We start from the raw sequence: 27,866 nt of genomic DNA, 5'->3' as shown, positions 1-27,866 counted from the left end.
ATATAAACAAAAAGATATGATTAAAATCTATTTTTAATAGGAAAAACAAATCCTGTCAAAAGATACAGATCAAACTAGCAAAAGTTAACCCTATAGCCTAGGAAAGAGATTCGACAAAGGAAGGAGAGAGAGAAGGTGAAAGATCCAGCCGTTGATTACAGTGGCTAGGGTTTGAAAAAAAAAGAGCTCTTTAAATCATAACAACACATTTCTCTTCCAACCAGAACAGAACAAATGTCCATCAAACAAAAGCTTAAAAAATATATATATGGGTGATGAGATGAAGATTGAAAGATCATCTAAGCCTAGGAAACCAATTTGTCGGTGAACAAGAAGAAAAAAGAGGGAAAAAAAGTAAGAGATCAAGCCATTGATTGCGGTGGTTAGGATTGGAGTAAAAAAAAAAAAATCTCTCTCAATCAGAGCATGACATGTGGCGTTCATCTATAGCAGAACAAATGCCCATCAAACTAAAACTTGAAGAATAGAAAATTATAATAATAGTCTATCTTTGCTTAATTTAAATCATTATATCAACTTAAACATAGTATATGCCTTAAGTATAAAAAAATACTAAAGCATAAAAAATACATAGTCATTTTTATCAAGCTTAGCATTTTTTAATTAACTACTATAATGTTTGTCAATCTTCAGCTATTAATCATTTGTTTTTATCTTCTAAAAAACTTTATATTGTTTCAATTATGTTAATAATTGACATAACACAACAAGCTAAGACCTTTAATAATGCATAGGTATTAATTTATTACCGATAAAACTAAACAATATCCTCCACATATAATGGATGATATCCATTGAAATTGTTAGTGTTTCAACCCAACCAAAGAAAAACTAAAAAAGAAAATGGAGGAAGAAAAGAAAAGCACAGCATCCAAGTTCAAATCAATCTGTGTTTTTTGTGGTAGTATGCAGGAAAGAAAAAAAGTTACCAAGATGCTGCTATAAATCTTGGCCAAGAACTGGTTTGGTTTCTATCTATATAGTTATTTTGTCATTTATCTTACAAATCTCCTCCTTCTTTTTCCCCTTTTCAATTTTTTTCGTAAAATATAAGTAAATTCTTAAACACCGATGAAATATTTTACTAAATGTTACCATTGTCAGGTATTGAAAAACATTGATTTGGTATATGGAGGAGGAAGCATTGGACTAATGGGTTTGATTTCTCATACTGTATTTGATGGTGGTAGAAATGTTATAGGGTATGGATCTCTTTTTCCCAAACATTTTCCAAAAAAAATATATATCTTCATTTATTGAATGAAAATTTGCTAAAGTTACTAACGAAATTTTTTATCCGTGTATTTAGTGTCATTCCAAAAGCTCTAATTGGTAGAGAGGTATGACAATAAATTGTTTCATTTTTCTCCCATTCTTTCTGATGTGTATAATTTTTCCCCTAGCCCTTTAATGAGAAACATATTCCTGCATTTGTCCACATATGTGAAACCATATTCTACAATACTATATTTGTATGTAATTTTTCATTTTTCCCATTTGAGTTTCAGATCACTGATGTAACTATCGGAGAAGTAAAACCGGTTATAGACATGCACCATAGGAAAGCAGAGATGGGCAATAATGCTGATGCCTTTGATTGCTTTGCCAGAGTTAGTATATAAATTGCATTTATTTTCACTTAATATTACATATAATGAAAACTCATTGCTTTTTATTTTTGTATATCGAATATATATTAATGCTTGCAATTCAAACTTTCAATGAGAAATATAATGAAAAAAATATACTTTCCTCATGTGGATCACTGAAAATACGCATAAATTAGCTACTATGAAATTTGTATTATATATCCATTTGCAAAACTTACTAATAGTTAACATAGAACACTGATCTACCATTGAAAAAAATTAACATTTTTAAAATACTTTAATTTTGTTACCACTCTTTTATCACTCATTATACTTAAAATTCACATATTCTCTAATTGATTATTATATCTACTTTCTTCCAATAGACAACTGTAAATGCAAAAAAATAAAAAAATTACTCATTTAAGTATATTGTTTTAATATTCAGGAGGTTATGGAACTCTTGAAGAGCTTTTTGAAGTCATTAGCTGGGCACAATTAGGCATACATAACAAACCGGTAATTTGATCTCAATGCTTTATATGCACACATGAAATTATAAAAAGATGATACATAACTTATACTTTGTTCCAGATTGGTTTGTTAAATGTTGACGGATATTATAACTCGCTACTTTCATTCATCGACAAAGTTCTAGAAGAAGGGTTCATCGACCTAGCTGCACGGCATATCATCATCTCTTCTTCAAATGCAAAGGAATTAATTGAAAAACTTGAAGTAATAATTATAAAATTTTGAATACTATTTACAACATGTTTCTTTTCAATAATTATTATTGATTATATATTTTAAATTATTATTACAGGAATATTCTCCACATTCATCTCCCGAAATCCCATCTTTAGGCACTCTGATTGATCTCAACACTCCTGTAGCCATGGATGACAACGATGAACACTCCACTGTCCCTGATACACATCCATAATACAACCACACATGGGATGAAGTTATTCCACATTTTTTTCCACTTTTCTATTCACTTTTTTTTAGTTGAAGATGAGAACTTGAAAAATTTTTTTGTTCCTATAACTAAATATCTCCTGCTATAATCTCTCTTTTGCATATTCAATTTGTCCATCTGCCATTTGTCTTCATGGTTCCTATAATTATTAAAAAAAACCTACATACGATGGCCCATCTTAAAGCATTTTTTTTATTTCTCCTTTCTTAGTCAAAGGACCAATGAGAAACCCATCCTAAAGGCCTCTTTAATATCATCTTTAATGACAACATTGCTTTTAAATTAATATTTATGTGATGATTAGTTGTAACAAATTCTCTTGAATGATGAAGTGTCTATATATATATTAGACGAGTATCTTATTTCAAATTTTTACAACAAAGAAGTAAAAAAACCAAGTATAAGGCTTAATACTTAAAATTATTTTTCCCTTCAAAACATTGAAATGAAATTATTTTCATTATTCAATAAACAATATAACATATTCCAGAAATATATTTCTCAACCTTTCACATCTTGCAAATATACTTCTCATACTGAAAACGATTTACAAAAAAAATGACATTAACAATTTTTTTTCCAAAATTTATATTATCTTTGCAATCTCCTTTTTAGATATAATTAACCCGCAACGTTAGCGCGGGTACATAAATCTAGTTTATGTTATTACTGATGAAAGATAGAATGGCCAAATTGATGATAATAATAATGATTAACAAGATTATAATGTTTAGGTTGTTCTTGCATTCTAAACTATTTGATAATAATCTATACAAATAGATACCTTCAGAGACTAAGAGGTTGTTTGGTTTCGTGAGTGCATCACGTAAAACTAGAGCATCATGTGCTAAATCTTTCCATCCAGCAAGAACATATGTAAAATGTAAGTTAAAATCAACAATAGTAAGAATATTTTATGTGAGATATAATTTTCGCCCACAAAATGCTACAACTTCAGATGCTGGAACAGAAAGCATGAATATGGGTTCCATCTAAAGCTCCAATACAATCCTATCATTAACAAATTATACTAAGAACTGGTTATAGGATAATAAATCTATTTGAGTAAAAAGTTATCTAATACCTTGAAATAAGGATATAGTATAGATCTCGATGCTATATAAGCTGGAGTTTGTGTATTAGGTGGAAGCACATATTCACCATGCAATGACCGATTGTGTATAGAATATGATTGAAATACCTGCTAACAGTTTCATTTGATATGAGGAAGTTGTGTGCGATGACACGGTTATGTTGATTATGTCCTATGGTGTGTAGGAATATCAATATTTGCTCTTCGATGATGATGTGCAATGTGTCTCTTAGTAGATTTTTTCGTCTCATTATCGAGCAAAGATTGAAGAATGTTGATTTATTCCTACGGACCATGTTGATACTAACTGTGTCATTTCCATCAATTAGTCTCGATAAATATTTTTCTCTAATCTCCGATCGAGCACGAGAAGGTTCTCTACAAATTTTATGATGTTTACTACGCAAAAGTAATGTGACTGCAAAAGCTGTAGCAAGAATTGTAATGCGGGTAGCATTAAAGTTATCCTCTCTATATATCATGTCCATCCATCTACAAGTTGTAAAAATACAAAAAAAGAAAAAATACAGTTCAAGATATTGTTTGTTTTAAATTGAGATCCATAAAGCAAAAATGGCATGGATGAGTAATCTCAAATTGATTGTTTGTGCAGATTAAATTAATATATAAAACATTATCAAATTCACAATTATATGTATTGATTATTGTAAACAAAATCATGATGAAATTTCATTTTACATGTATCTAACACATTGTCCAAATCAAGCTATTCACATTTCTGGTTAATGACAAATCACAAATGCCGCATTAGAGTAACATAAATTTCAAAGTGGGCATCAATGCATCATGACAAGAGAATCAAGGGTAGGGTATTATTTAATCATTATTACAGGACATCATGATTATATTTCATATAAATAAAGCCCATATATAAAAACCATCTATCTGAGTAAAGAGATCAATATGAGTTTTCCCCTTGCACAAGACTACTTTATCTTGAACACCAACATTGCGAAGAGCTTTTGTAAAAGTTTCACTGACAGAAAAAATAACATTAGTGCTCACAACACCATTCATCATTTGCACAAACCAATTTGTCATCAACAACTTGCTTAAACATTTATCTCCATTAACTTAAATCACAGAGGAAAGTCTAAAAAATGATTTAAAGAATAATTATTAAGAAATACTGTGTTTTAAGCTTCAGTACAGTCCAAGTACATTATGAGATATTGAAAATATCCTCGATAATCATCTTTATGTTCAACCACATCATTCATTTAAAGCTATTAACATTCCAGAATTAAAAGACATCAAGCAGCATTAGTGCCAATGGAACATACCAAATTGCAGACTGGAACTTGGTAGAAATAAAGCATTCATATCAAGTACATTATATAATAAATGTTCTTTTATGTGGACTTTTAGAATTAATGTTAAAGTTACTAAAGAATTACAATATCAGGAATTTAACTCAGACTCTTTAAGTTAAACTGTTAGAGTTATGTTATAGTTTATATTTGATTAATGGGCCATATTGGGCCCATACCACAAAACCCTAATATTTCTCTATATATACCCTTGTACCCTTTTATTAATGAAATATAAAAACTATTTTTTTCCTATCTTCACATGGTACCAAAGCACTGGGTTAAACCCTAGCCGCCACCCAAAACCCTAGCCCCCGCCACCTCTACCGCCAACCGCCGCTCATCTCTCACAGTTCTCGTTGGTCTATGGGCACCTGGTGATGTTCCTCAGGCCTCACCAGTGATGCCCTTGTCTTGTTGCTGAAGGATTTGTCTCTTCGTCATCATGTCTTCGTCTCATGATTCTTTAGTTAAGAATCTCCATTGTACCTCGCCAAAGTTAGATGGGAGGAACTATAATTTTTGGGCATAGAGTTTTGAGCAGTTCCTTATGGCTTATAAGAAATTGTCGTACCTCACGGCAGATCCGCCGGACTCTAAGAAGGCAAAGTATGCTGATTGGCTTGCTGAGATGCTGCAGTTCGCTCATGGTTGACCGGTAGTATGGAGCCGGATATTACCCGAAGTGTGGTGATGTTGACTACTGCAAAGACAATTTGGGAGATGTGCAGATTGACATATGGAAATGAAAATAATATCTCTCATGTTTTTGAGTTGTATGAGCAACTGTTTACAGCTTATCAAGGCGATCGTACAGCCCTTCAGTTCTTCACTTACATCTGTAGCCTGTTGGATGAGCTAGATATTTACTAACCATTGGTTCTTGATCTGGCCATTCTTCGTCATTACCAGAATGAAGTTGCAATCATTGCATATCTCTCCAGGCTCCCTCTTGAGGTGCAAAACCAGGTGAAGGGTTCTATTATGAGTTCTGAGAGAATGCCTGATCTTGCTGTTGTTTATGCTCGCGTGCTTCAATTGTCTTCTACATCCACATCTCCATCACCTATTATATCCTCTAATCAGTCTGCTTTCCTAGCTTCTCATTGTGGTCGAGGAGCTGGCCGTGGTGATTCTCGGAATAGGTTTGTGTGTACTTTTTGTTGACGGACAGGGCACACTGAGGATCGCTGTGGGATAAGCATGGTCTCCCGGCAGTGGCCAATGCTAGTACCGAGATGGTCGATCCGTCACACACTTCCAGTGTTGAATAGTTTGTCACTATCTCTCAGGCTAACTTTGCATGGTTCCAGCAGCTACAGGGCATAATGTCTCACGCCACAGTCTCTTCTCCTATTTCCTCAGGTAATGCCTTTCTCGCTTCTTGGGACAGTTCCTGGATAATTGGCTCTGGGGCCTCCTCTCACATGACAGGTACAAAAACTTTTTTCCAAAATCTTTCTCCGTCTGTTTTTCGTTCGTGGCAATTGCTGATGGACGATCGTGCTTAGTATCCGGAGAGGGAGTTGTCCAGGCTTCCTCTCAGCTTAGACTAAATAATGTTCTTTTCGTACCTGAATTTTCTGTCAACTTGCTATCCATTTCTATGATCACCAAACATTTGAATTGTAGTGTAACTTTTTTTCCTTTTCACTGTATTTTTCAGGATCTACAAACGGGGAAGAGGATTGGTTTGGGGCATAATTGTGGTGACAGCGTATATATGTTGGTACATGATGATATTCCTCATGGTTTGGCAGCATCTGTTTCTGACTCCGAGTCATCACTCATATGGCACTGTAGATTGGGTCATATTTCTCTTAGTCGTCTTCAACAAACTTTGCCTTGGATTAGGGTCACGTCATTTCAATGTGAGTCGTGTCAGTTGGGTAAACATCATCGTGCTACCTTTAAACGTTCTACTCTAGTGTCTAGTCAGTCATTATTTTAGTTCATTGTGATGTTTGGGGACCTTCTAAGGTAGTGTCATGGGTATATTTGTTAAAAGACCGTCGGTCTATTGCTGATGTCCTTAAAACATTCATTTTGGAAATAAAAAATCAGTTTTCCACTGTTCTCAAATGTCTTCACACCGATAATGCTTTAGAATTAGTATCTTCTGCTATAAATTCTTTGTGTGCGTCCTTTGGGATTAGTCATCAAACCACCTATCCACACATCTTTCAACAAAATGGGGTTTGCTAAAAGAAAGGATCGTCACATCTTGGATGTTGTGCGCACTCTCTTGGTAGAGCGTAATGTTCCTATGTATTTGTGGTATGATGCTATCTTAACTGCAGTCTATCTTATTAATCATATGCCTTCTGTACCTCTAAGGGGAGAGGTTCCTTTACGTCGTCTTCTACCTGATATCGAGTTATTTCACTTGTCCCCTCGTGTTTTCGGTTGTGTTGGTTTTGTTTAGGATTTAACTCTGGTTTGGACAAGTTGCACCCGCGTACGCTTTAATGTGTCTTTGTTGGATATTCCTGCACCCATCGTGGATACTGGTTGTTTCACCCGACTAGTTGGAAGTATTATGTGTCTATGGATGTCATATTTTTTGAGTCTAAATCAATTTTTTTCTGACTCAATTTCTCACGATATGTTGACTATGCCATCTGATATTGTTCTCCCCATCCTTGTTTCGGTCCCTCCACCTATGCCTATGCCTAGTGTGACGCTTCCTCTAATGGATACAGATAATGGCCGTTTTAGACATGTTTATCATCACTGCCAACGTGTACCACCGCCAGCTCTGCCTCCTCCGGTTCTCTCCCCCGACCATGCAGATCCATCTTTTGATCTTCCCATTGCCTTTCTCAAAGGTATTTGTTCTTGTACTAAACATCCCATCTCACTTTTTGTTTCTTATGATAATCTTCACCCATCCTTTCGCTCCATTTGCTCTTTCCTTATCTGTTGAGTCAATTCCCAGGAACTACCAGAATGCGCGTTTGTTTCCACAATGGCAGACGACAATAGATGAGGAAATGGAAGCCTTGAGATCTTGTGGTGCATGGGAGCTTGTGCCTCGCCCTGCTGATGCCAGCGTCGTCACTTACCGATGGGTTTTCTCTCTCAAGCACAAAAGCGGATACAGTTGATCGCTATAAAGCCCAGTTGGTGGCCCGTGGTTTTACTCAGCCTTATGGTGTCGATTATGCTGAGACTTTTCACCAGTTGCTCGTCTGAATTCCATTCGCATTCTACTGTCGGTAGCTATGAATCAATCATGGGCACTCTGTCAACTTGATGTGAATAATGCCTTTCTCTATGGAGACTTAGTTGAGACAGTATTTATAGAGCAACCTCCGGGGTATGTTGCTGAGGGGAAGAATCTTGTCTACCAGCTCAAGAAAGCGATCTATGGTCTGAAACAAAGTCCTCATGCATGGTTTGAAAAATTTAGTGTAATTGCAGTTGCAGATGGTTTTCGCAGGTGTAATGTGGATCACTCTGTGTTCTATAAGAACACTTCATCTAGTTGTGTTGTACTTGCGGTATATGTCGATGACATCTTGTTGACAGGTAGCGATCGTCAGGGCATTTAGAGAACTAAGGAGCATTTAATGAAGTATTTCGTTACACAAGACATGGGACGACCCAGATACTTTCTTGGTATTGAGTTTTCATATGCCAAAGGAAAGATGACACTCTTACAACGGAAGTATGTGTTGTATTTACTTGAGGAGACTGGTTTATTGGGTTGTAAAGCATAGAGTACACCTATTGAGCAGTCACCATCCTTCTGGGAGACATCTTCCCCATTTCTCAAAGATCCTGGTCGATACAAATGCCTGATTTACAAGCTTATTTATCTGATAGTTACTCGTCCTGATATATGTTATGCAGTTGGACTCCTGAGTCAGTTTATGCATGAGCCATGAGAAGTTCACTGGCAGGGTACTCTGAGGGTTCTAGCATATGTTAAAGGAGCTCCCGAAAGGTCTTCTCTACAAGAATCATGGTCACCTGGACGTTGCAGCCTATTCTGACTCGGGTTATGCTGGCGATAGAGGAGACAGAAAGTCTACATCGGGCATCTATACGTATGTCGGTGGAAACTTGGTTACTTGGCGAAGCAAGAAACAGAATGTGATTTCGAGATTGAGTGCAGAAGTAGAGTACATATCGATGGCATAGACAGCTTGTGAGATGGTTTGGGTGCAGTCTTTTCTATCTGAGTTGAGATTCCCTATCACAATAACTATACAGATGTTGTGTGATAACCAGTCCGTCATCTTCATTACAAATAATCCAATGTTCCATGAGCGTACCAAGCATGTGGAGGTTGATTGTCACTATGTTCGTGATATGGTACTGAAGGGAGTAAATGTTAAAGTCTTTAGTAATCTATGTAACAAGCTGGGCATGCTCGATATATATGCTCCAGCTTGAGGGGGAGTGTTAGAGTTATGTTATAGTTTATATTTGATTAATGGACCATATTGGGCCCATACCACAAAACTCTAATATTCCTATATATATACCCTTGTACTCTTTTATTAATGATATATAAAAACTATTTTTCCTATCTTCACATAAACCATTTCCAACCGCATCACATCAGTCAAATAATCAAGATGTTTGAATTAGAGAATAATGAAGGAAAAGATCTCTACTTACATCCCCTTTAATATAAAGGTTGTTGATGACAATTCAAGCGGTCCCAATCAATAGCCTTGCCAACTTTGCCAGCAGCATTATACTCATGTCATTAGTGTTCCACTCAAATCCAAGCCCCATAACTTGCTGTCACGATCAATATACATGGCTAATTTTATGTTGCACAAATAATTGTACAATGAAGATCATAGCATTTTGCAAGGAAAAGGTATTTCTAAGAACCATGGCAGATGTATAACAGTCAAAAAAAGTACATAATGGTCACAAGAAAAAACTATAGTAATCATTATCACTGAGAACTTCATTAACCATCAAAAGGATCTAGCAAGCTCAAAGCGATATTGTTTTTAAAAAAGAAGATATTGATCAGATATGAGGATGGTGAGATACATTACAAAGAATACAGTACTCTCTCATTTGAGAGTTGGATATTCAGTTTGTGCCGAACATCATATCAAAATTCAGTATTGGAGGTTTATGGATGAGATGTTAGGATGCTCTAGGTGGAGTAAATACAGAATAATTGTGTGAGGTAACTGAAAAAAATTTTTCAAAATAATGAAAAATAACATTAAAAAAATCAGAAGCAGAGATGCAGATCCAGTTTTGACTTGGCAAAAATGAGAAAATATTCCAAATCAAAAGCATGAGATAAAACAAAACAAACCATTCAAATATTTTGGGAAGACCTGGAAATTGGCAAGGACTATGTTGCGTCGGTGTCGGGATTGTGTTGGCATCAAAGAGAAGGATTGCAACCAAAGTGTTGGTTTTGGAGAAGCAAAGATGGTGACGGAGCTATAATGGCGTCAGATCTGCATCGATGTCAGAGTTGCGTCAGCGTTAGAGAGAGGGGTTGCAACCAGATCTAGAAATTGGGCTGTGCTGGCGTCGTAGCTATGTCGGTGTCGGAGAAAAGGGTTACAAGCAGATCTGGAAATTGGTAAGGACTGAGCTGCATCGGCGTCGGGGTTGCATCTATATCCGGGATGCGTTGGTATCGGAGATGCGTTGGCGTCAGGGTTGCTACATCTGTGTTGGAGAGAATAATTGCAACCAACGCTGAAAATCTGAAAGTTTTACTCACCTTAGCCTATCTTCGGCAAAGAAATCGTGAATCCCTCAACGTGCTCATCATGTGAGGGATTTCAACAAAAGCAAAATTAGGGGATTTAAGAATCCCTTGAAAAACAAATTACCTTCAAACAAACACGTGAAATTAAAATCCCAAGAATTTGGAGTTACATGGATATCCAAATTCCATGTAACAAACAAACCCTTAGTGAGAAATCTAACCCTTTGGTGATGGGCTACACCTTGTTTTCGTGAAGTTTGAGCTTAATAAATATACTTCGTTGATTTGACCCAAAAAAAAAAAATGGTTGAGGTAAAAAAAAATTGTTCACCAAATTTTTTTATTGTACTATTGTTTTGTTTATCTCACTTGGTTCATAACACTGTTTAAAAAATACGGTTTACAAAATAATGTTAATTATTAGATTTTGAAACATTCATAAAATAAATTATCTATGAACATTTTCAGAGAATCGGCCCTCTCGTAAATAAACATACTCTTTTGAATAGAATATAATTGCAGCTTTATAAAATTCTTCTATGCATAATATAAACTTTGATAGGGGTATATATGCAAACTTTTTAATTAAAAAAAAATTTTTAATTTCGGATTCGGATCCAGTGGAAAGAATCCGACCCGTTAAGGGTCTAACGAATGATATCCGTTATCCACGAAGAGAGAGAGAGAGCGCTTTGTTTCTTGTTGCTTTCTGGTGGTCCGAACCCCAAAGAGAAGAGGGGAGATGAGTGCGGTGTGGATCAATCCTATGGGATCCTTCCATTTTCGATCTAGGGTTCATGGATTCAATGCCCTTCATTCGAGAGCAGCTTCAAATCGGCTTCTTTGCTTCTCCTTGGTTAAGGCTGCGACGGAAGATGGATTCGTTGTTGTGGAAGATGACATTCATGCGCTTCTGGAGGTCAGTGATGGATTTCCAGTTTGATTTTTTTGTTTTTTTTAAATTGTTTTAAGCTGTCAAAATTGGTTTTTGTTTAATGACTTGTTTCTAATTGAGTGCTATGATTTTGTTGGCTGGGTCTAATTGGAACATGAGGGTGAAGTTTTGCTATGCAATGTGGTGATGAAAAAAAATGTTTTTGAATGGTGTTGAGTAAATTCTCTTCAGATCAAAATTGATTTTTTATTAATTTGTCTTTCGAATTGAGTGCTATGCTCTTGTTTGCTAGTTCTAATTGGAAAATTGAGGTTGAAGTTTGGTAATTTTCAGTAGAGTTTCACTATTGAGTTTTAAATTCTATCATATGCAATGTGGTGATGAAAAGGATTGTTGAAAGGTGGTTGAGTAAATTATGTTCAGATCAAATGATTTTGTTTCACCACCAATGGTTGGAGAATGTTGGTATCTAGATAGCATAAGTAGCTACATATATATATATATATATATATTAAAAAATTTTGTCGGTGTTTAATCTTTTGTTAGATGCTTCTACTTGCTGCCTTGTTGGCAATCCACACACTTCAAGGGAACTTGAATTCTATGGCCTGTCATTGTAGTTAGTGACATGGTAAGTTAATCTCACTGAGGAGTGGATAATGAGTTGTGTAGTGGAAGAATAAAGCAACGAAATATTATTCTTCTTTCTGCTTTTGTTTTGTTTTAAGTAAACCCGGTGGCATTTATTTATTTATTTACTTATTTTTCTCTTCTTCTATTCTTTTCCTTTCTATGGCTCGTGAAATTAATGATTAGGATTCATGTTTTGCAGATTTTTACCCGAGGGATTTGCAAGAAAACCTACGAAATGAACCTAGAAAAGATCAACTCTTAGAGGTGACTGCTATAACATATTCTAATATTTGTGAGTTTGTGATCATAAAGCATGGAAATGAATAGATGCAGCCTACTTTATCAATGTCATACTTATTAATTGTTTATTTCATGGACAGGTGGTACTGGACTTGGGTCGTCTTCCTGAAGCACGCTTCCTTGGTGAATCTGGTGGTCAGTATCTGAGGAATACTGAGGTGAATTTTCTAACCAGTATTTGCTTTAATTGACACATGCACTTCTGCATGTTGTTATTATTGTTACAAGGTTTGCAGCATCTAGTGATCCCTTGCAATTTTATTGAACTTCTCATTTTCATAGACTTGACCTGACCTGACGTGTTGGATTGCATGCCATCTGGTAATTGTTTTTGTTGAATGAGTATATTTTTAGAGAATAGTAATTATTGTGAAATATTCCCTTTCACAAATCTTTCAGATATCATTGAGGGAGTTAGAACAAGCACAGAAAGCTGTTGGCGAATTTGGAGGAGACAACCGAGCAGGCATCGAGGGTACTCTACATAGAATCTCTGCGATAAGGAGTAGGAAAGGTCTAATTGTTGGGTTAACATGTCGAGTTGGTAGAGCAGTTACTGGTCATGTTGAAATGGTCCGCGACCTTTTACAATACAAAGAGAGCATCTTATTTCTAGGAAGGTACATCAGTCTTACTCTCAAGCTCAAGCTCAGTGTGGACTGAACTATGGGGATGAAGATAGATCAGAAGTTAGAAGTTATTACTAGTTATATATGTTAGGTGCCGATTAGCTCTGCTCTAGACTTTAAGTCATTCTAGCAATCATATTGCATGTCATGTGGGTTTGATATGTGTGTCACTTATTTGTTATTTTTTCAGACCTGGAGTTGGAAAAACCACTGTAATGCGTGAGATTGCCCGTGTCTTGGCTGACGAACTTCACCGGCGAGTGGTATGCTTGAAGTTGCTGTGCTTGTTTATGGTGTCAATTCTTGATGATACCTTGCCTTGTTCATCAGTGCTTGATGATTAGCATAGGTGATTGTGGACACAAGCAATGAGATTGGAGGGGATGGGGACGTTCCCCATGCCGCAATTGGTGGTGCTAGGAGAATGCAAGTGCCTCAACCGTCCATGCAGCACAGAGTCATGATTGAAGCCGTCGAGAACCATATGCCTGAGGTGGTCATTGTGGATGAAATTGGAACAGAAGCAGAGGCGCTTGCTTGTCGCTCGATTGCAGAGAGAGGAGTTATGCTTATTGGCACAGCCCATGGAGAAAGAATGGGAAACATCATAAAGAACCCCACACTCTCTGATCTGGTATTCTTTCCAATAACTTGAAATTGTTATGCACCTATTCTTTTTTAAGTTGCTCTGTTGCAGTTTTCAATAATTCTTTGCCTTTACATTTGTACATATGCCTCTTGTTGGACTTGTAGCTGAGCTGACATATGAAACATTCTGAAGATTCAACAGGCTTTTCAGCTGGTGGCTTAAGCATTAGGATGAACACTGCTAAAATCCCTGCATATGATGCTTGGAATCATCAGTTGATTAATTAGCCTGGGGTCATCTTGATCCATCTTCTAACTCATGATATGTAGTCATTTGCTTAATCTAGTCTAGTCATGGCCATTGTCCGACAATTTTTCGCACTTGCTCCTTGACATATAGGAGAGCATATAGTTGTCTTTATCTAATTTCTCTTTCGGTTCAATTTAAGGTTGGAGGAATAGAAACAGTTACTCTTGGGGACGAAGAAGCTCGAGCTAGACGCAGTCAGAAAAGCATTCTTGAGAGGAAGGCCCCTCCAACATTTCCTTTCCTTATCGAAATGAGAGAACGAAATTATTGGGTCACTCATCGTGTAAGTTGTCATATCATTTTCATGCCAAAAAAAAGAAACTTGTTCTGCAATTCAACATTAGAGTTTCTTATGGTATTATTTTTTGAGCTGCTCCACTTTGTCCAATCTTTGAAAATTGAAATGCAATTTTTTGTTTGTGCAGACAGAAAGAAGTGTAGACATGTTGCTGCATGGAAAAAAGCCATTGGTTGAGGTAATGATTTTTGTTCCATAAGCTCAATGTACATAAACAACATAATTTTGGTTGTTGAAATTTGCTAAATATGAAAACATTATTACAAAAGACTTGCATAATCTCTTGCATTGTAGGTGAGGAAGAGGGATGACCAATTTAAGGTAGTAATTGAAAGATGGACAACATACGATGAAGATGGAATCTAAATTGTCTTCACCAAGAACATACTATGGAAATTTAATGGTTAAATCTTGGTGGAAATGATCAATTTTTTATCATATTCATGATCCATTGAAAGATGAAATGATGTGATGAGATCAAACTGGTTGTACGTATTGCTTGATTGTTTTGCACATTTGTTTTATATTACTTCATAGTTGTTATATATGTGAAATTGGAAATTTACACAGATGTTTGTGGATCTTACTCTTCTTCTAATTATTTCAGTGAATTGAAGTTTAGATGTTGTATTTTGTGCAAATTGACTGAATTTTGCAAACAAAACAAGCTTGTTCATTTGTTAATTTTTTTTTAAATTTTTTAAATTTTTTTTTTTGGGGGTTAGTAAATCCAATTGAGGGACATGCTATTTGTTATAATAATATAAATAGTTTTTGATTTTTTTAAATCCTTTTTGTGTGTTCTGGAAGCTAAAAAAAAAATTTAATATTATGAGTTATGAAAATATACATGAACGTTATCTTATTTGGTATGTTTTTTTGTATCTACATTTATACTTCTGGATTTTATATGATCTTTTACTTTATAGGAATTTTGATTTTTTATTATTTATATTTTGCATTAATGCTAATATGATCAATTTAATTGAATCCATGCCTCTGTCCATTGTAGAGAAACCATTTTTTACAATTTGATTGAAATATAATGTATATATATATATGTACACGTATATATATCTAGATTTGTTGGTGTTTAGTTGGAATCAGAATAAGTTTGGTGAGTATTTTAAAGTTTGAATTTAATTTTATAGTCAAAATCTTATGAGTTTGGATCATGTTTGGAGTTGAAATCTTAACTAAAATAAGTAGATTCTTTTTTAATTAATGATTTATGATGTATATATATATATATAATAAAGTCAATATAATAAATTACTAAAAAAAAAGATAAATTTCATAATAGACGGTTTTCCGGACAAGGTTTTAAAGATATTTTTCATATAAAGTAAATAAATCATAAAATTAATTCAGTTCATCAACAGTGGGAAAAAAATTATCCCAACAAAAAAATCCTTCCAAATTAGAAACAAAATATAAGTCTATGATCCAAATACTAACCGGATTCAATCTTTAATCCTATAATAATTCAAAGATAACACTAATATTTTTCTCTAACTTGTTAATAGATAAGATCAAATCCACTAATTATCTCATTCCTAATCAACATCAAAGTCCAATTAAACTAACTTATAAATACACACCCCCTCCCCTTCACTGCTCTTCACTCAAACACTTGTTTTTCTTCTTCTTTCCTCCCATTGGTAGTTAATTAACTCTTGGTTTGCAATGGCATCAAACATGGTTGTGTCTTTCGGTGAGATGCTCATCGACTTCGTGCCGGACATCGCCGGAGTTTCATTGGCAGAGTCACCGGGGTTCATCAAAGCTCCCGGAGGAGCTCCGGCCAATGTGGCTGTTGCCATCACTAAGCATGGAGGAAACTCTGCTTTCGTTGGCAAGGTAATAAATATATATAACATTAACTATTTATTTATTTATTTTTGAATCTTTTAAATATCTTCTACGACTTTTTTTTATGCATATTAATTAATTAAATTTTTATGATATCTTGTTTAATTAATCATATATATATATATATATATATATATGAATCTTGATTTCAGTTTGGTGATGATGAGTTTGGACACATGCTCGTTGACATACTGAAGAAAAACTCAGTGAACGTGGATGGAGTATTGTTTGATGAGCATGCAAGAACAGCGCTTGCGTTTGTGACACTGCGCAGTGATGGTGAACGTGAATTCATGTTTTACAGAAACCCAAGTGCTGATATGCTATTGACTGAGGCTGAGCTTAACATGAGCCTGATCAAGAATGCCAAAATCTTCCATTATGGTTCTATCAGTTTGATCACAGAGCCGTGCCGATCAGCTCACATGGCGGCGATGAAGGCCGCCAGGGATGCCGGAGCTCTTCTCTCTTATGATCCAAATGTGAGGCTTCCTTTGTGGCCTTCTGAACAGGCTGCCCGTGAAGGCATCATGAGTATTTGGAAACATGCTGATTTCATTAAAGTAAGTATATATATATATTTTTTGTTATCATGATCAATATATAGATAGATAGATATATCACTTTTGTTTGATATATTTATATTAATGGTATTGTTGTTTTGAAATTGATCAGGTGAGTGATGATGAGGTTGCTTTCTTAACACAAGGAGATCCTTACAATGAGGATGTTGTTCTTTCACTCTGGTATGAAGGTCTTAAGCTGCTTCTTGTTACTGATGGAGAGAAGGGTTGCAGATACTTCACTAAGGTTCATGAATTAATAATCTACTTAATTAATTATCATTTGTATATCTCATATATATTATAATGTATATATATACATAATATAGAAGGTAATTATTCAAATAAATTGATTTGTTTTGGATTATTTCAGAATTTTAAAGGCAAGGTTGGAGGGTACTCAGTGAAGACAGTGGATACAACTGGAGCTGGTGATGCTTTTGTTGGAGCTTTCTTGTTCTCTGTTGCTAAGGATGGTGCTTCTCTCTTCCAGGTACATTTATTAATATATATATATATAATATTCACTTCATAGCTTTTTATTTTTTTACAAAAAGAAACAAAACAAAACAAAACATAAATAATAATGCAATTAATTAATGCAGGACGAGGGGAAGTTGAAAGAGGTACTTAAGTTTGCAAATGCATGCGGAGCTATAGCTACAACAAAGAAAGGAGCTATCCCTGCACTCCCAACCACTTCCATGGCTTTGGAACTCATCTCTACTTCAAACTAGACCAATAGACATTATTATGCTGGACAATTAGTTCTGCTTTTTCTTTTTTTCCCCTTCTTTTTACTAGCTAGAACATTTATGTAGAGTTTTTCTTAATTTCTTTCTTTTTATTTTAAGTTGTGTTGGAACTCATCTCTATTTAAATGCTTCAGACTTTTGTTAAATATGAAAGTAAATTGAATTAACAAGTACTTTACATATTCATTATGACAACCTGAGAAAATTTACAGTGATGAGATAATTATTTACATATATATATATATATATAAACTAGATGCTCATTGCTGCTCTAGATGGGAGCTCTGGTTCCCCTTCTACTTCTTCTGATCCTTCACCCTGCATTCAATTTCAACAATTCAACATCAATTTTCATATACATCGCAAGAATTTATCATGTATTTCAAGCTCCAAATTTGGGTTGCACCATTGATGCACAAATTATACAATGTAAACCTCAGAGCAGATCCCTACGGAATCAATTTCATGATAGTTACTCAAGGATTGCCTCTATTTAATAACTTCTATAGTAAAAAGCATAAATTTTTTTGAAGTAATTAGCAATCTATCCTTAGATTATATAATAAAAAATAATAAAATTTATAAACTCATGGCTAAGAAAGAGCCACGTCCGAGACCACCGGATCAAAATTCTGTAAACATACCTGTGATGGTTTTTGCTTATTTTCGGAGAGGTAGCAATCCAATGCACCATCTCCTCGAAGAATTTTAGCTCCAAGGCCTGGCCTATCAATGGAGCCAACTGCCTCCTCATCGACCACCACCGCATCTACCTGTTCATCTCCTGTTTTTACATCTGGAATCTGAAATCAAGTGCAACCACAAGTTAATCTCCAAAATGAATGACACAATAAACATGACAAACTGAGCTCGCAAGCTCTCCAAAATGTAGTATAAATTTATGAATTATACCTCATACATAGCTTCAGTGAGTATGCTCTCCAAAATGGTTCGCAAACCTCTTGCACCAGTATTCTTAGCCATTGCTTTCTTTGCGATCAACCGAAGTGCAGTATCAGTAAAATGTAGCTTAACCTGAAATTTGATGTGAGACAAGCATTGTGAAGTCAATTGAAAAAATAATGTATACCTTATTTAACAAGGTAATGAAGGAAAGACACTCACATTGTTCATGCTAAATAATTTCTTGAATTGTTTGCCAAGAGCATTCTTTGGCTCTAATAGGACCTGAACAAGTTACAATATTCCAATTATTGCAGACAACCATCTCAAACACCAATTATTGAAATGCTAACTATCTTTTTTTGAAAATCAACTAGTAAGATTTACTAACTTGAGAATTACCTGAACAAGCTGTTTCTCATCCAGAGCTGACAAACTGACCAATATCGGAAAGCGTCCAATAAATTCAGGAATAAGACCATATGCTATAAGATCTCCACTTTCAACCTAGACCAAGAGCAAAAATTCCAAGTCAAGAATTTTTTTGGTTGCAGAGGGAATTAGAAAATTTATTTTGTTAACAAACAGTTCAAGATGGAGTACCGCATTTTGTAAAAAATATCAAAAGCATAAAGTATTTTCAAGCATGAGCCTGATCGTTTCTTGATGCTTACTGATTCCAATAATGAGGATGTTACTACAGCATTTGTTAACCCACCAGTTCTCATGTTCGCACGTACTGGAGCTCCAAAACCAATAGACGAATCCTGACGTCTGTGAAAATAGACAAATTAACCCTCCTTTTCAGTCCCATGGTAAGCAACAGAGGTTCCAAAACCAATTTGCCAAATTGTTTCACAAAACATTACCTCTCTGAAATTGTTTTTTCCAATTCCACAAAAGCACCACCACAGATGAACAAAATGTCTTTTGTATCTATCTGCACACCACCACTTGGATAAATAAATAAAATTGTTGGAGCAAACAAGATCATACATCTAAAATATAAACCAAACAACTCTAAAATATACGTCAAATACAAGTAAGAATACAACTCATGGCCTGTCGTTCAAGAAAATCAATGCCAACCAATAAATAAAAAGTAGAATAAAAAAAATCCCTTCCTTTGTTGTATGGGAGTTTATTCTTCATCGAAGAACATGTGAAAAGCCCAAAGCAAAAGAATCTAATAGCATTCATCAAAATCATTAAAGTTATTCACAATGCCCAGAAGTAAATGAAACATAAACCTGATAAGGGATGAGCATAATTCATAAAACAGCACAGTAGAGGTATGGTGCATACTACAACACATCTTTGTTGAAAAAATTTCTTTTGTAATTCCTTACATAAGGTCTCGGAAAATATGGAATCGCCACCTACATAAGCAAATTGTTGATAAAACTCCAAAATGGCATAAGAGAGAAAGTAAACAGGTATTCTAGAATCACATGCGGACTAAATGAAAGCATATATTGTAGGTGTTCAAGGTTTTGTAGAATTGCATAAAAAGCATTCGTCAACAAACATAAAATACAGCCCAATAAATATGTAGCAAGCTCTCACAATAGAGACACTTGGTTGGATGTGAAAGCCCATCACCAAGAATTTAACAGCATAGGAAACAATGGCAATGATCTACCAATGAAATGACAGGAATCAAACTGCCATTTATTAATTATCTATATATATAATAGCACAAAAATACTATAAAATTTGAGAACTTAATGATCAGATACCTGAATATTGTCACCCCGAGGATGCTTCCGAGCACCTTTCTCTGGTACATTAACTATCTGAATAAGGAATAAACATTAGCACTTCCATAAAAGGTTTAGACTTCAAAGTCGGTTTTAGGAAATGAAACCTCCTGTGACAGATATCACAGGAAAACAAAAGGTAAAACTGAAAGAATACAACTCACAGTTCCTTCTAGCATCTTCAAAAGAGCTTGCTGAACGCCTTCACCAGATACGTCTCTACTCATATTTAGGTTCTCAGCCTGTCCAGTAAAACATGGATAAATATTGTTTCCTCAAAAGCAACTACATCCATGTTTGGCAAGTTAAGAGCTCTGGGAACATGATTACAATTAAAAACATACTTTGTTCAGCCTTTGTCAATTAGATAATTTCAAATGCTTAAATGCACCTGAGCAAACAAAGCAATAGATGGCAGACCTTCTTTGTGATTTTATCAACTTCATCAATGTACACCATGCCTTGCTGTGCTGCCTGTACATTGAAGTCTGCAACCTAATAAATGTTGTGAAAACGGCAGCATTACTACAGAAAATATCAAAGACATATTGAATATAAAGGTGGAAGAATGAATACTTCAATAGAATTTGCCGACATACCGAAAGCAACTTGTACAATATTGATTCAACATCTTCCCCAACATAACCTGCCTGAAAATATCTGTTTTAACTCTTAACAGTATAAAGTGACAAAAAGCAAAACATTCACAATGACATGCATTGAGAAGAAGCAAGACTGGAAAGCTTTCTGTTGAGATAGTAGACAACTAGAAAACAGATTTTCGTTCTGCATATACTCCAAAACAACCATTCAGCATCTTCTCTCTTTTCATTCAGCCTACTAAATACCAAAAGGGTAATAACTAGAGATCACAGACCAAAAAGGTGGATTCTGTGGTTTACTTAATAACTAATTAGTCAATACAACACTATTCACATGGCAATGACTACCCCCAAGGCACAAAATTTCTCCAAATCATAGGATAGAAATCATCACTGCAGCATATTGATTCTCTTCAATTCACTATTGATTCAGCGATTGCCAATCTAACTCATCAAACAAATAAATGTATCATGGTGCTTGTGATTTGTGATTCTTTTATTAGTGGTTATCTGTCTTGCATTTTCCAGATCATGTTTTATGTCATTACAAAGCCAGTAATGTGGAAAAGATATACTATTGAACATTGTAAATGGATACTGTCTATAGAGTTGGGTTTGGGGATCCTTTTTAAATTTTAGAGAAAAAAGAGTTTTACTACACACAACAGAAGGTATCATAGAGAAAAATACCTACCTGTGTTAGCGTTGTCGCATCCGCAATAACAAATGGCACATTAACAAATCGAGCTAAAGTTTTGGCAAGTAAAGTTTTCCCTGTCCTTACAAAGAATAACACAGTTTGCTCATGTCAGACCATCAAATTCATAGAATTCAAGAAAAACTTTCTCAAATACAACGTAGTCAGCAACTATATTCTGATATTTAAATTTACAATATAACAAATTACCTGAACCAGTTGGACCCAACAACAGAACATTGCTTTTCTCAAGCTCCACCTCACTGTCATTGTTTTTCGACTCGCCCTTCTCAGAATCTGGTTCAAACCTAGAAGTAAATAAACGTATTTACTTAAAAATACATTTTAGAGTAATTCAAAGGCATCCATATAAAATCACATGCAAAGTCAAATTTAAAATGGGGAAAGGTCTCACAGAACAGAACATGCGGTAATGAACAAATTTGCAAAAAAACTTACCCTTTCTGTAACAAAGAATGATAGATTCTCTTGTAGTGATTGTAAACAGCCACAGATAGCACCTGAAAATTGTATTGACAAAACCAAATGAAACAAATGATAGGTTTCACACATTTCCAAAGGCCTTAAAAAGGTTACAGACCAGGATGGATCGGAAAAACATTTGATAGCCATCAAATGCAGGAGTAAGGACAACTAATAGTAGGAATTTTATAGAAAACTCAATCCATTATCTGTCATCTACTTCAATTCCAATAATAGACTGCGAAATAATAAAAGATCACTACTTTGTCAGAAATTCAGTAAACTTCTAAAGACTTGAAAGAGAAAACCATAAAAATGCCACCTTTTTAGCTCGCTCTTGCCCAATTACAAACTTATCGAGGCCCTTGCAAATCTCCTTAGGCGTAGGCAAATTGTTCCCCAAATTAGCACCACCCCAGCCCTCCTCCCCAAATCCACCTCCACCTCCACCTCCACCGCCCACGCCAACAGGCCCCGTCGCTCGAACCACGTTCATCCCCGGTGGAAAAGGCGGTCCGGGAGGAGCGTGCACCGCCAGCCCACCACCGTCCGGCAACGGATTCCCAGGCATCGGGGGCCAATTCTCCGGGGGCTCCCCATCATACGACTGCCTCAACGTCTCCCAAAACGAGGTCCCGATCCGATTGTCCTGCCCGCTCTCATCACCACGACTACGAACCCTGCCAATCTCCACAAAGGTGCCCTGCAGGGGCACAAGCTTGTGCGGCCTGAAGTAGAAAGCGCTGCGGCAAACCGGGCAGAGGTTCAGCGCCTGGTAACCTCCTCGATCTCCACCGCCCCCTATGGAGGTGGGCTGGCGGTTCAAGAACAGCACATCCATAAACTTGGAGCATCGAGGGCAGTGCACCTCCGCACGGATCGTCCTCCTTTGGTACTCATCCGAGCTCCCACCGTCCCATCTGCGGCGTTCCTGCTGGTACCGATGGGGGACGGAGACCAGCACGTGAGCGTGAGTGAGAGGAACGACCTGCGAGAGCCCACGCGCCGGTGGGACGCCGGCGGCCGCCCATGCTGCCCGTCCGGCGACGTCGCGCAGCTTGCGCCATCGGATAACCCCAGACATGATAAAACCGAGAACCGGTGCTCGGGATCTGGATGCTGAGAAAGTCTTAACTGATTAGTAAGCTATATTATAATTACATTTAAGCCCCTGCCATATTTAAATTTACTTCAAAGTCCTTTATTATAAAACAAAACAAATACCATGCGGACATCTTTAATGTTTTCGTGACATTGAAATCATGTGTAGAGTCCACATCTTTTACGGGCCTTTTGTCGAGTGATCTTTCTAAATCCTATTTTTTTTTTTTTAAAAAAAAGGCTACAAGCACCAGAACCCCAGGGATATGAACGTGTGGGGAGCAAGGCTCAACGCCGACCCACATACCCTCACCTTGCGCAAGGCATGAGGTTCGATCCCGGGACCTCCCCAAAACAAACGCTCTATACAAAGAACCTGATACCAATTGACTCTAAATCCTAATCTCACCTATCTCTTTCACTCTTTCTTATTTTTCATTATCTATGAATGTCTACATATAACCATAAAAAAAGTTTAATGTTGTATGTATACCAACCTCTAAAATATCTAATACAATAAAAATTATTAAATATTATTAGGCTACACAATTTTTACTCTTTATTTTCTATTTTAAAATAAAACAATAAAATATGAAATCTAGATAATAGTTTTAAAAAATTGGGTTTAGATAGTGGTGTCAACCGAGCCGTACCGGCCCGAGCATGACACGGCCCGACATGAGTTGGATCATACCAGGCTAGGGATTCAACAGCCCATAGGCCATGCCGCACGCGGCCCAACTCGGCCCGTGCTAGCCTATGCACATGGGCCAGCACGTGGTTTGGCCTAGGGCCGTGCCAGCCCAAGCACACAAGACCTGTTTTAGGTTGTGCCAAGCACGGGCCATAACGGTAACTAGCTTATTTTGATCACATTATTATTTTTTTAATTTATTCTTTTCTTTTACTATGTTAAAAAGTTAATTGTAACCTTCTTAACAACTATAAACGGCTAGTTTATGAGGGTATTTTAGGAAATAAAAAATTTTTAAAAAAACCTATAAATACCCCTACATGCAAACAATTTTTCCTACACCAAAGTACATTATCTTCTCTCAATCTAATTCTCAAGCATTCAAGATCTTGGCTTCTCAATTTTCAAGTTCAAGAGTGAAGATTGCAAATCCAAGCTTAAAATTCTTCATCAAAATTTTCTCAACCACAATCGAAGGACAAGCGGTAGTTAATCAATTTTTTAAATCAACTTTGGGAACTCTTGTTTTTAATAATAAAAATGCAAGAACAGAAATTGCAAAATTTATTATTCAAAATGAGCAACCTTTTAATCTTGCCAAGATCCCGCTTTTATAAAAGTGCTTTTTCGTGGTTTTAATCCTAATTTTAAATCAGTTTCAAGAAATACCATGAGAAAATATTGTCTTATTATTTATGATGATTATAAACAAAAATTAATTTCCAAATTATCTAAGGTAGTGTTTGTTTCAATAACTCCAAATCCCTTATCTTTTTAAAATCCGGTGTTTGTTTTGATGTATTTCACTTTTCATGTGCTTTTGAAATCCCATCATTGAGAGATTTTGGTTTACGGTCAAAATGACCGTAAAACCAAATTCCGGGAGTTCAAAACCAGTATATATGCATATGTATATATACATATATATATACAAAAATCTATACATATACATATACATATATACACATATACATATACACATACATATACATACATATATACATAAATATATACATATACACATATACATATACACACACATATATATACACATACACATATACATATATACACATATATGTATATACACATATACATATACATATATACACATATACATATATACATATATGTCTACACATACATATACATATATATATATATATACATAAATCTATACATATACACATACACATATACATATATACACATATATGTATGCACATACATATACATACATATATTTATATATACATACATGTATGTATATACATTCCCTAGATATACCTATATATAGTATGTTTACATATATAAATACACATATATATGTATATATATAAATATATATGTATATATACACAAATATATACATATACATATACATATATGTATATGTGTATATATATATATGTATATACTGCATATACGCGAGCATATATCCATACACTTATACACATGTTTTCCAATTCAGATTTACAAATCCTTCCAAACAAACATAAAATCTTATAATACAGAATTCCAGTTTACATCCAACCAAACACAAGATTTGATCTGACTCAGTATTTTGAAAGCTAAGTATTTCCAGTTACATTGTAACTAGAAATCCACTGCATTTAGAATTACATCCAACCAAACGCTACCTAATAGTTTTTTAAAAATTTCTCTTACTTCCGATATTTGGACATCTCAATTTAAAATTATCTCTATGTTATCGCTCATCATATAGATAATAATTGGGTTTTGCAAAAACGTATTTTTATTTTTATTTTTTTAATTAGAACAACTGGCATACCGCAAGCATTATTGCTAGCAATATTACTCGTACTCTTAATGAATATAGTATTTTGAATTCTATATTTTCAATTACTTTGGATACTGCATCGGATATTTAAATTAGAGGAGGGCATGGATATTTTTAAATACTTCCAAAAATTATAATTATCTATTTAAATTATATAAAATAATAATTTTCATTAATTTTTAAACCTTCACATAAGCCATGTCACAGACTAGTTTAGTCCATGCGGACAGTGCCACACTTGATCGTCGTCTCTGTTGATTAAATTAGTTTCTCTAACAAGGTAGGCAAACACCAATTTGAACAAGAAAACAAGAAATCAAAGAATTGGAAAGAATAAGAAAAAGTTCAAGAACTTTTACTAAACAATCTAACCTTTACAAGGGTGGATTCTGGTCCGTTTGGTTAGAGGGAATGTTAATATGGGGATGGGAAAGGGGATGGGGATAGAAATAGGGAAGGAGGATTGGGGATGAGAACAAAAATAATGTTTGGTTGGAGAAAATGGAAATAAAAATAGGAGAGGGTATATGGGAAAATTTTAATAAAATTATTTTTGTACCTTTGAATATTTTTATTAAATAATATATCTTAATTGTAATAGAAATAATTATTAAATGGCTCCAATTTCTATAAACAATCTTTAAATGAGTTATTGATGTATTCATTTTTTAAATATTTTTTAAATTTATACATTTCAATTGAACCGAATACAATTTAATTATTTTTATTTAAAATAAACAAATATCCAAATTTAATAATTTAAATCACTAAAATTTTAATAAATCTAATATTTCAAAAATAAATATAAACTACAATGAGATTTTTAATTTCTATCAAAAACATTATTCAAAAATTTAAAAAATATCAACTTGACCTCTCCTCATTTTAAAAATCACAAGAACATTCCTAACAAACTTGAGATATTATGCACCAATAAAAAAACACATTATAGGAATGCCCCAATTAAAAAAAAACATAAAATCCACATGAAAGTTGACAGATTACATGAAAGTTCAAAATGTTGAGTTTGGCATAACATGATGGATCCATTACATATCCAAGCATTAAAACAAGGAACATAACACCATTATATATAATTTGTAAAGCATTCAACGTTGATTTGAAATGAAAGTCTAGTAATATGCATAGTTCATACACTAGGCGGTAGACATCCCAATCTTGCTAGAAGTACATGACAAAATGGTAGTTTCATGATGCCTGGTAACTCAATAAAAGTTTTGAGTTCATCTTCATGTTTATGGCAAAACCTGCAAGATAAATATCACTTCATGAATATAGAGACCTTCAACCAATGGAAGTATCTGAGGTAGCAATTTCCTCTTTTCTTCATGCTCTTCACGATTAGCATCCTTTTTAGCAGCTGCTTCGGCCATTGACCTAAATTCCGGTCCAACTGTTTCACCAAAGTTGTGGAAATTTTCATTCAGTGTGTCCATGGAAGGGTCCCGACCAATACTTTTTCGTTCTTGGTAGGATTTGGCAGTACTAGTACCTTCTGAAGCCACAGGTGATTTATGTGATGCAGGTTCTTGCATAGGCATGGAAAACTCATCAATTAGTAACTAAGAGAAACCATGTCCTCATCCAAACTAATGTTTCCCTGTGCATATTGTTCTATATCATCTCCAATGTCACCCTGTGCAGTTCCTTGTGCTCTATCTCCTGTGAACACTGGAGTAAGATCATTAAAAAATGAAAAACATGTCCCATAAAGACCAGCTGCTTCTTTATGGTTCTACATTGCATCAAATAAGAAAAGGAGTGATATAAGTTAAATATATCCATTAAATTATCAAGTAACCACAAAATGTAGTGATACGTACTTTAACATATTCATCATATGCGCTTTTCTCACACTCAATAGTGCTACTTTCATAGTTCCAAACAAATCCACTAATTTGTAAGATATCACTTATTACAGTAGTCTATTTCCTTAACAGCTTCACCCGAGACTCGATATTAGGTGAAGCTTTTATCATGCTTTGTGGAAAGTTTTTCTTTTATCATTTTTTCTAATTGAACGAGGCAGCCAATGAGAATCTATTCTCCGCCCGTCACATTGGATTTGTTGATAGCTCTACTAAAGCATCAATAAGTGTCGTATCTGTTGTCCAATAGTGTTTTGCTTTGTACTCTGCATCCTACTGGTGAATATGAATCCATACTAAATAAATAAAAAAACCATCAGTCAATTTTAAATCAAGACAGAAAAGTTTTTGAAAAGACCACAATTCAAGGAAT

At 35.0% G+C, this 27,866-nt stretch overlaps 3 protein-coding genes and 1 pseudogene across 3 annotated transcripts; 3 read left to right on the top strand and 1 right to left on the bottom strand.

The window, feature by feature from the left end:
* The first annotated feature begins 864 nt into the window (after window positions 1-864).
* LOC120259886 lies at window positions 865-3,788 on the top strand (annotated as a pseudogene).
* A 3,842-nt stretch (window positions 3,789-7,630) lies between these two features.
* LOC120259885 (uncharacterized protein ycf45) lies at window positions 7,631-14,954 on the top strand. The gene is made up of 10 exons (XM_039267346.1): window positions 7,631-7,844; window positions 8,200-8,547; window positions 12,448-12,512; window positions 12,629-12,706; window positions 12,948-13,168; window positions 13,368-13,440; window positions 13,527-13,811; window positions 14,215-14,358; window positions 14,501-14,551; window positions 14,668-14,954. The coding sequence occupies exons 1-10, from the start codon at window positions 7,631-7,633 to the stop codon at window positions 14,737-14,739; spliced, it is 1,551 nt and encodes a 516-aa protein (XP_039123280.1). The 3' UTR covers window positions 14,740-14,954.
* Window positions 14,955-16,016: 1,062 nt separating this feature from the next.
* Window positions 16,017-17,752, top strand: LOC120261332 (fructokinase-2-like). The gene is made up of 5 exons (XM_039269187.1): window positions 16,017-16,233; window positions 16,398-16,808; window positions 16,921-17,055; window positions 17,182-17,301; window positions 17,414-17,752. Exons 1-5 carry the CDS (start codon window positions 16,060-16,062, stop codon window positions 17,543-17,545), a joined length of 972 nt encoding a protein of 323 aa, XP_039125121.1. The 5' UTR covers window positions 16,017-16,059; the 3' UTR covers window positions 17,546-17,752.
* LOC120261331 (CLP protease regulatory subunit CLPX1, mitochondrial) lies at window positions 17,700-23,114 on the bottom strand. Its single transcript, XM_039269186.1, has 15 exons — window positions 22,331-23,114; window positions 21,985-22,046; window positions 21,736-21,833; window positions 21,523-21,602; window positions 20,826-20,876; window positions 20,647-20,721; window positions 20,391-20,468; window positions 20,206-20,262; window positions 19,336-19,406; window positions 19,141-19,240; window positions 18,869-18,973; window positions 18,689-18,751; window positions 18,476-18,598; window positions 18,208-18,366; window positions 17,700-17,881 (listed from the first exon to the last, which is right to left on the bottom strand). Exons 1-15 carry the CDS (start codon window positions 23,090-23,092, stop codon window positions 17,816-17,818), a joined length of 1,950 nt encoding a protein of 649 aa, XP_039125120.1. The 5' UTR covers window positions 23,093-23,114; the 3' UTR covers window positions 17,700-17,815.
* Between the last annotated feature and the right edge of the window lie 4,752 nt (window positions 23,115-27,866).

The sequence above is a fragment of the Dioscorea cayenensis genome, chromosome 5 (genome assembly GCF_009730915.1).
Source record: "Dioscorea cayenensis subsp. rotundata cultivar TDr96_F1 chromosome 5, TDr96_F1_v2_PseudoChromosome.rev07_lg8_w22 25.fasta, whole genome shotgun sequence".
Lineage (NCBI taxonomy): Eukaryota > Viridiplantae > Streptophyta > Magnoliopsida > Dioscoreales > Dioscoreaceae > Dioscorea > Dioscorea cayenensis.
The sequence above is the reverse complement of the archived record's forward strand: the minus strand, read 5'-3'. Positions and strand labels throughout refer to the sequence as shown.

Bases quoted from the DNA above. Each gene is read 5' to 3' on its own strand.
- LOC120261332 (XM_039269187.1), top strand. From the start codon at position 16,060: ATGGCATCAAACATGGTTGTGTCTTTCGGTGAGATGCTCATCGACTTC. The intron at 16,809-16,920 runs GTAAGTATATAT...GAAATTGATCAG, and splicing joins AACATGCTGATTTCATTAAA to GTGAGTGATGATGAGGTTGC. The intron at 17,056-17,181 runs GTTCATGAATTA...GGATTATTTCAG, and splicing joins GTTGCAGATACTTCACTAAG to AATTTTAAAGGCAAGGTTGG.
- LOC120259885 (XM_039267346.1), top strand. From the start codon at position 7,631: ATGCCATCTGATATTGTTCTCCCCATCCTTGTTTCGGTCCCTCCACCT. The intron at 8,548-12,447 runs GTAGCGATCGTC...CATGTTTTGCAG, and splicing joins CGATGACATCTTGTTGACAG to ATTTTTACCCGAGGGATTTG. The intron at 13,812-14,214 runs GTATTCTTTCCA...GTTCAATTTAAG, and splicing joins ACCCCACACTCTCTGATCTG to GTTGGAGGAATAGAAACAGT.
- LOC120261331 (XM_039269186.1), bottom strand. From the start codon at position 23,092: ATGTCTGGGGTTATCCGATGGCGCAAGCTGCGCGACGTCGCCGGACGG. The intron at 20,263-20,390 runs GTGAGTTGTATT...TTCCTTATTCAG, and splicing joins TGAAGATGCTAGAAGGAACT to ATAGTTAATGTACCAGAGAA. The intron at 18,752-18,868 runs GTAATTCTCAAG...TAACTTGTTCAG, and splicing joins ATGAGAAACAGCTTGTTCAG to GTCCTATTAGAGCCAAAGAA.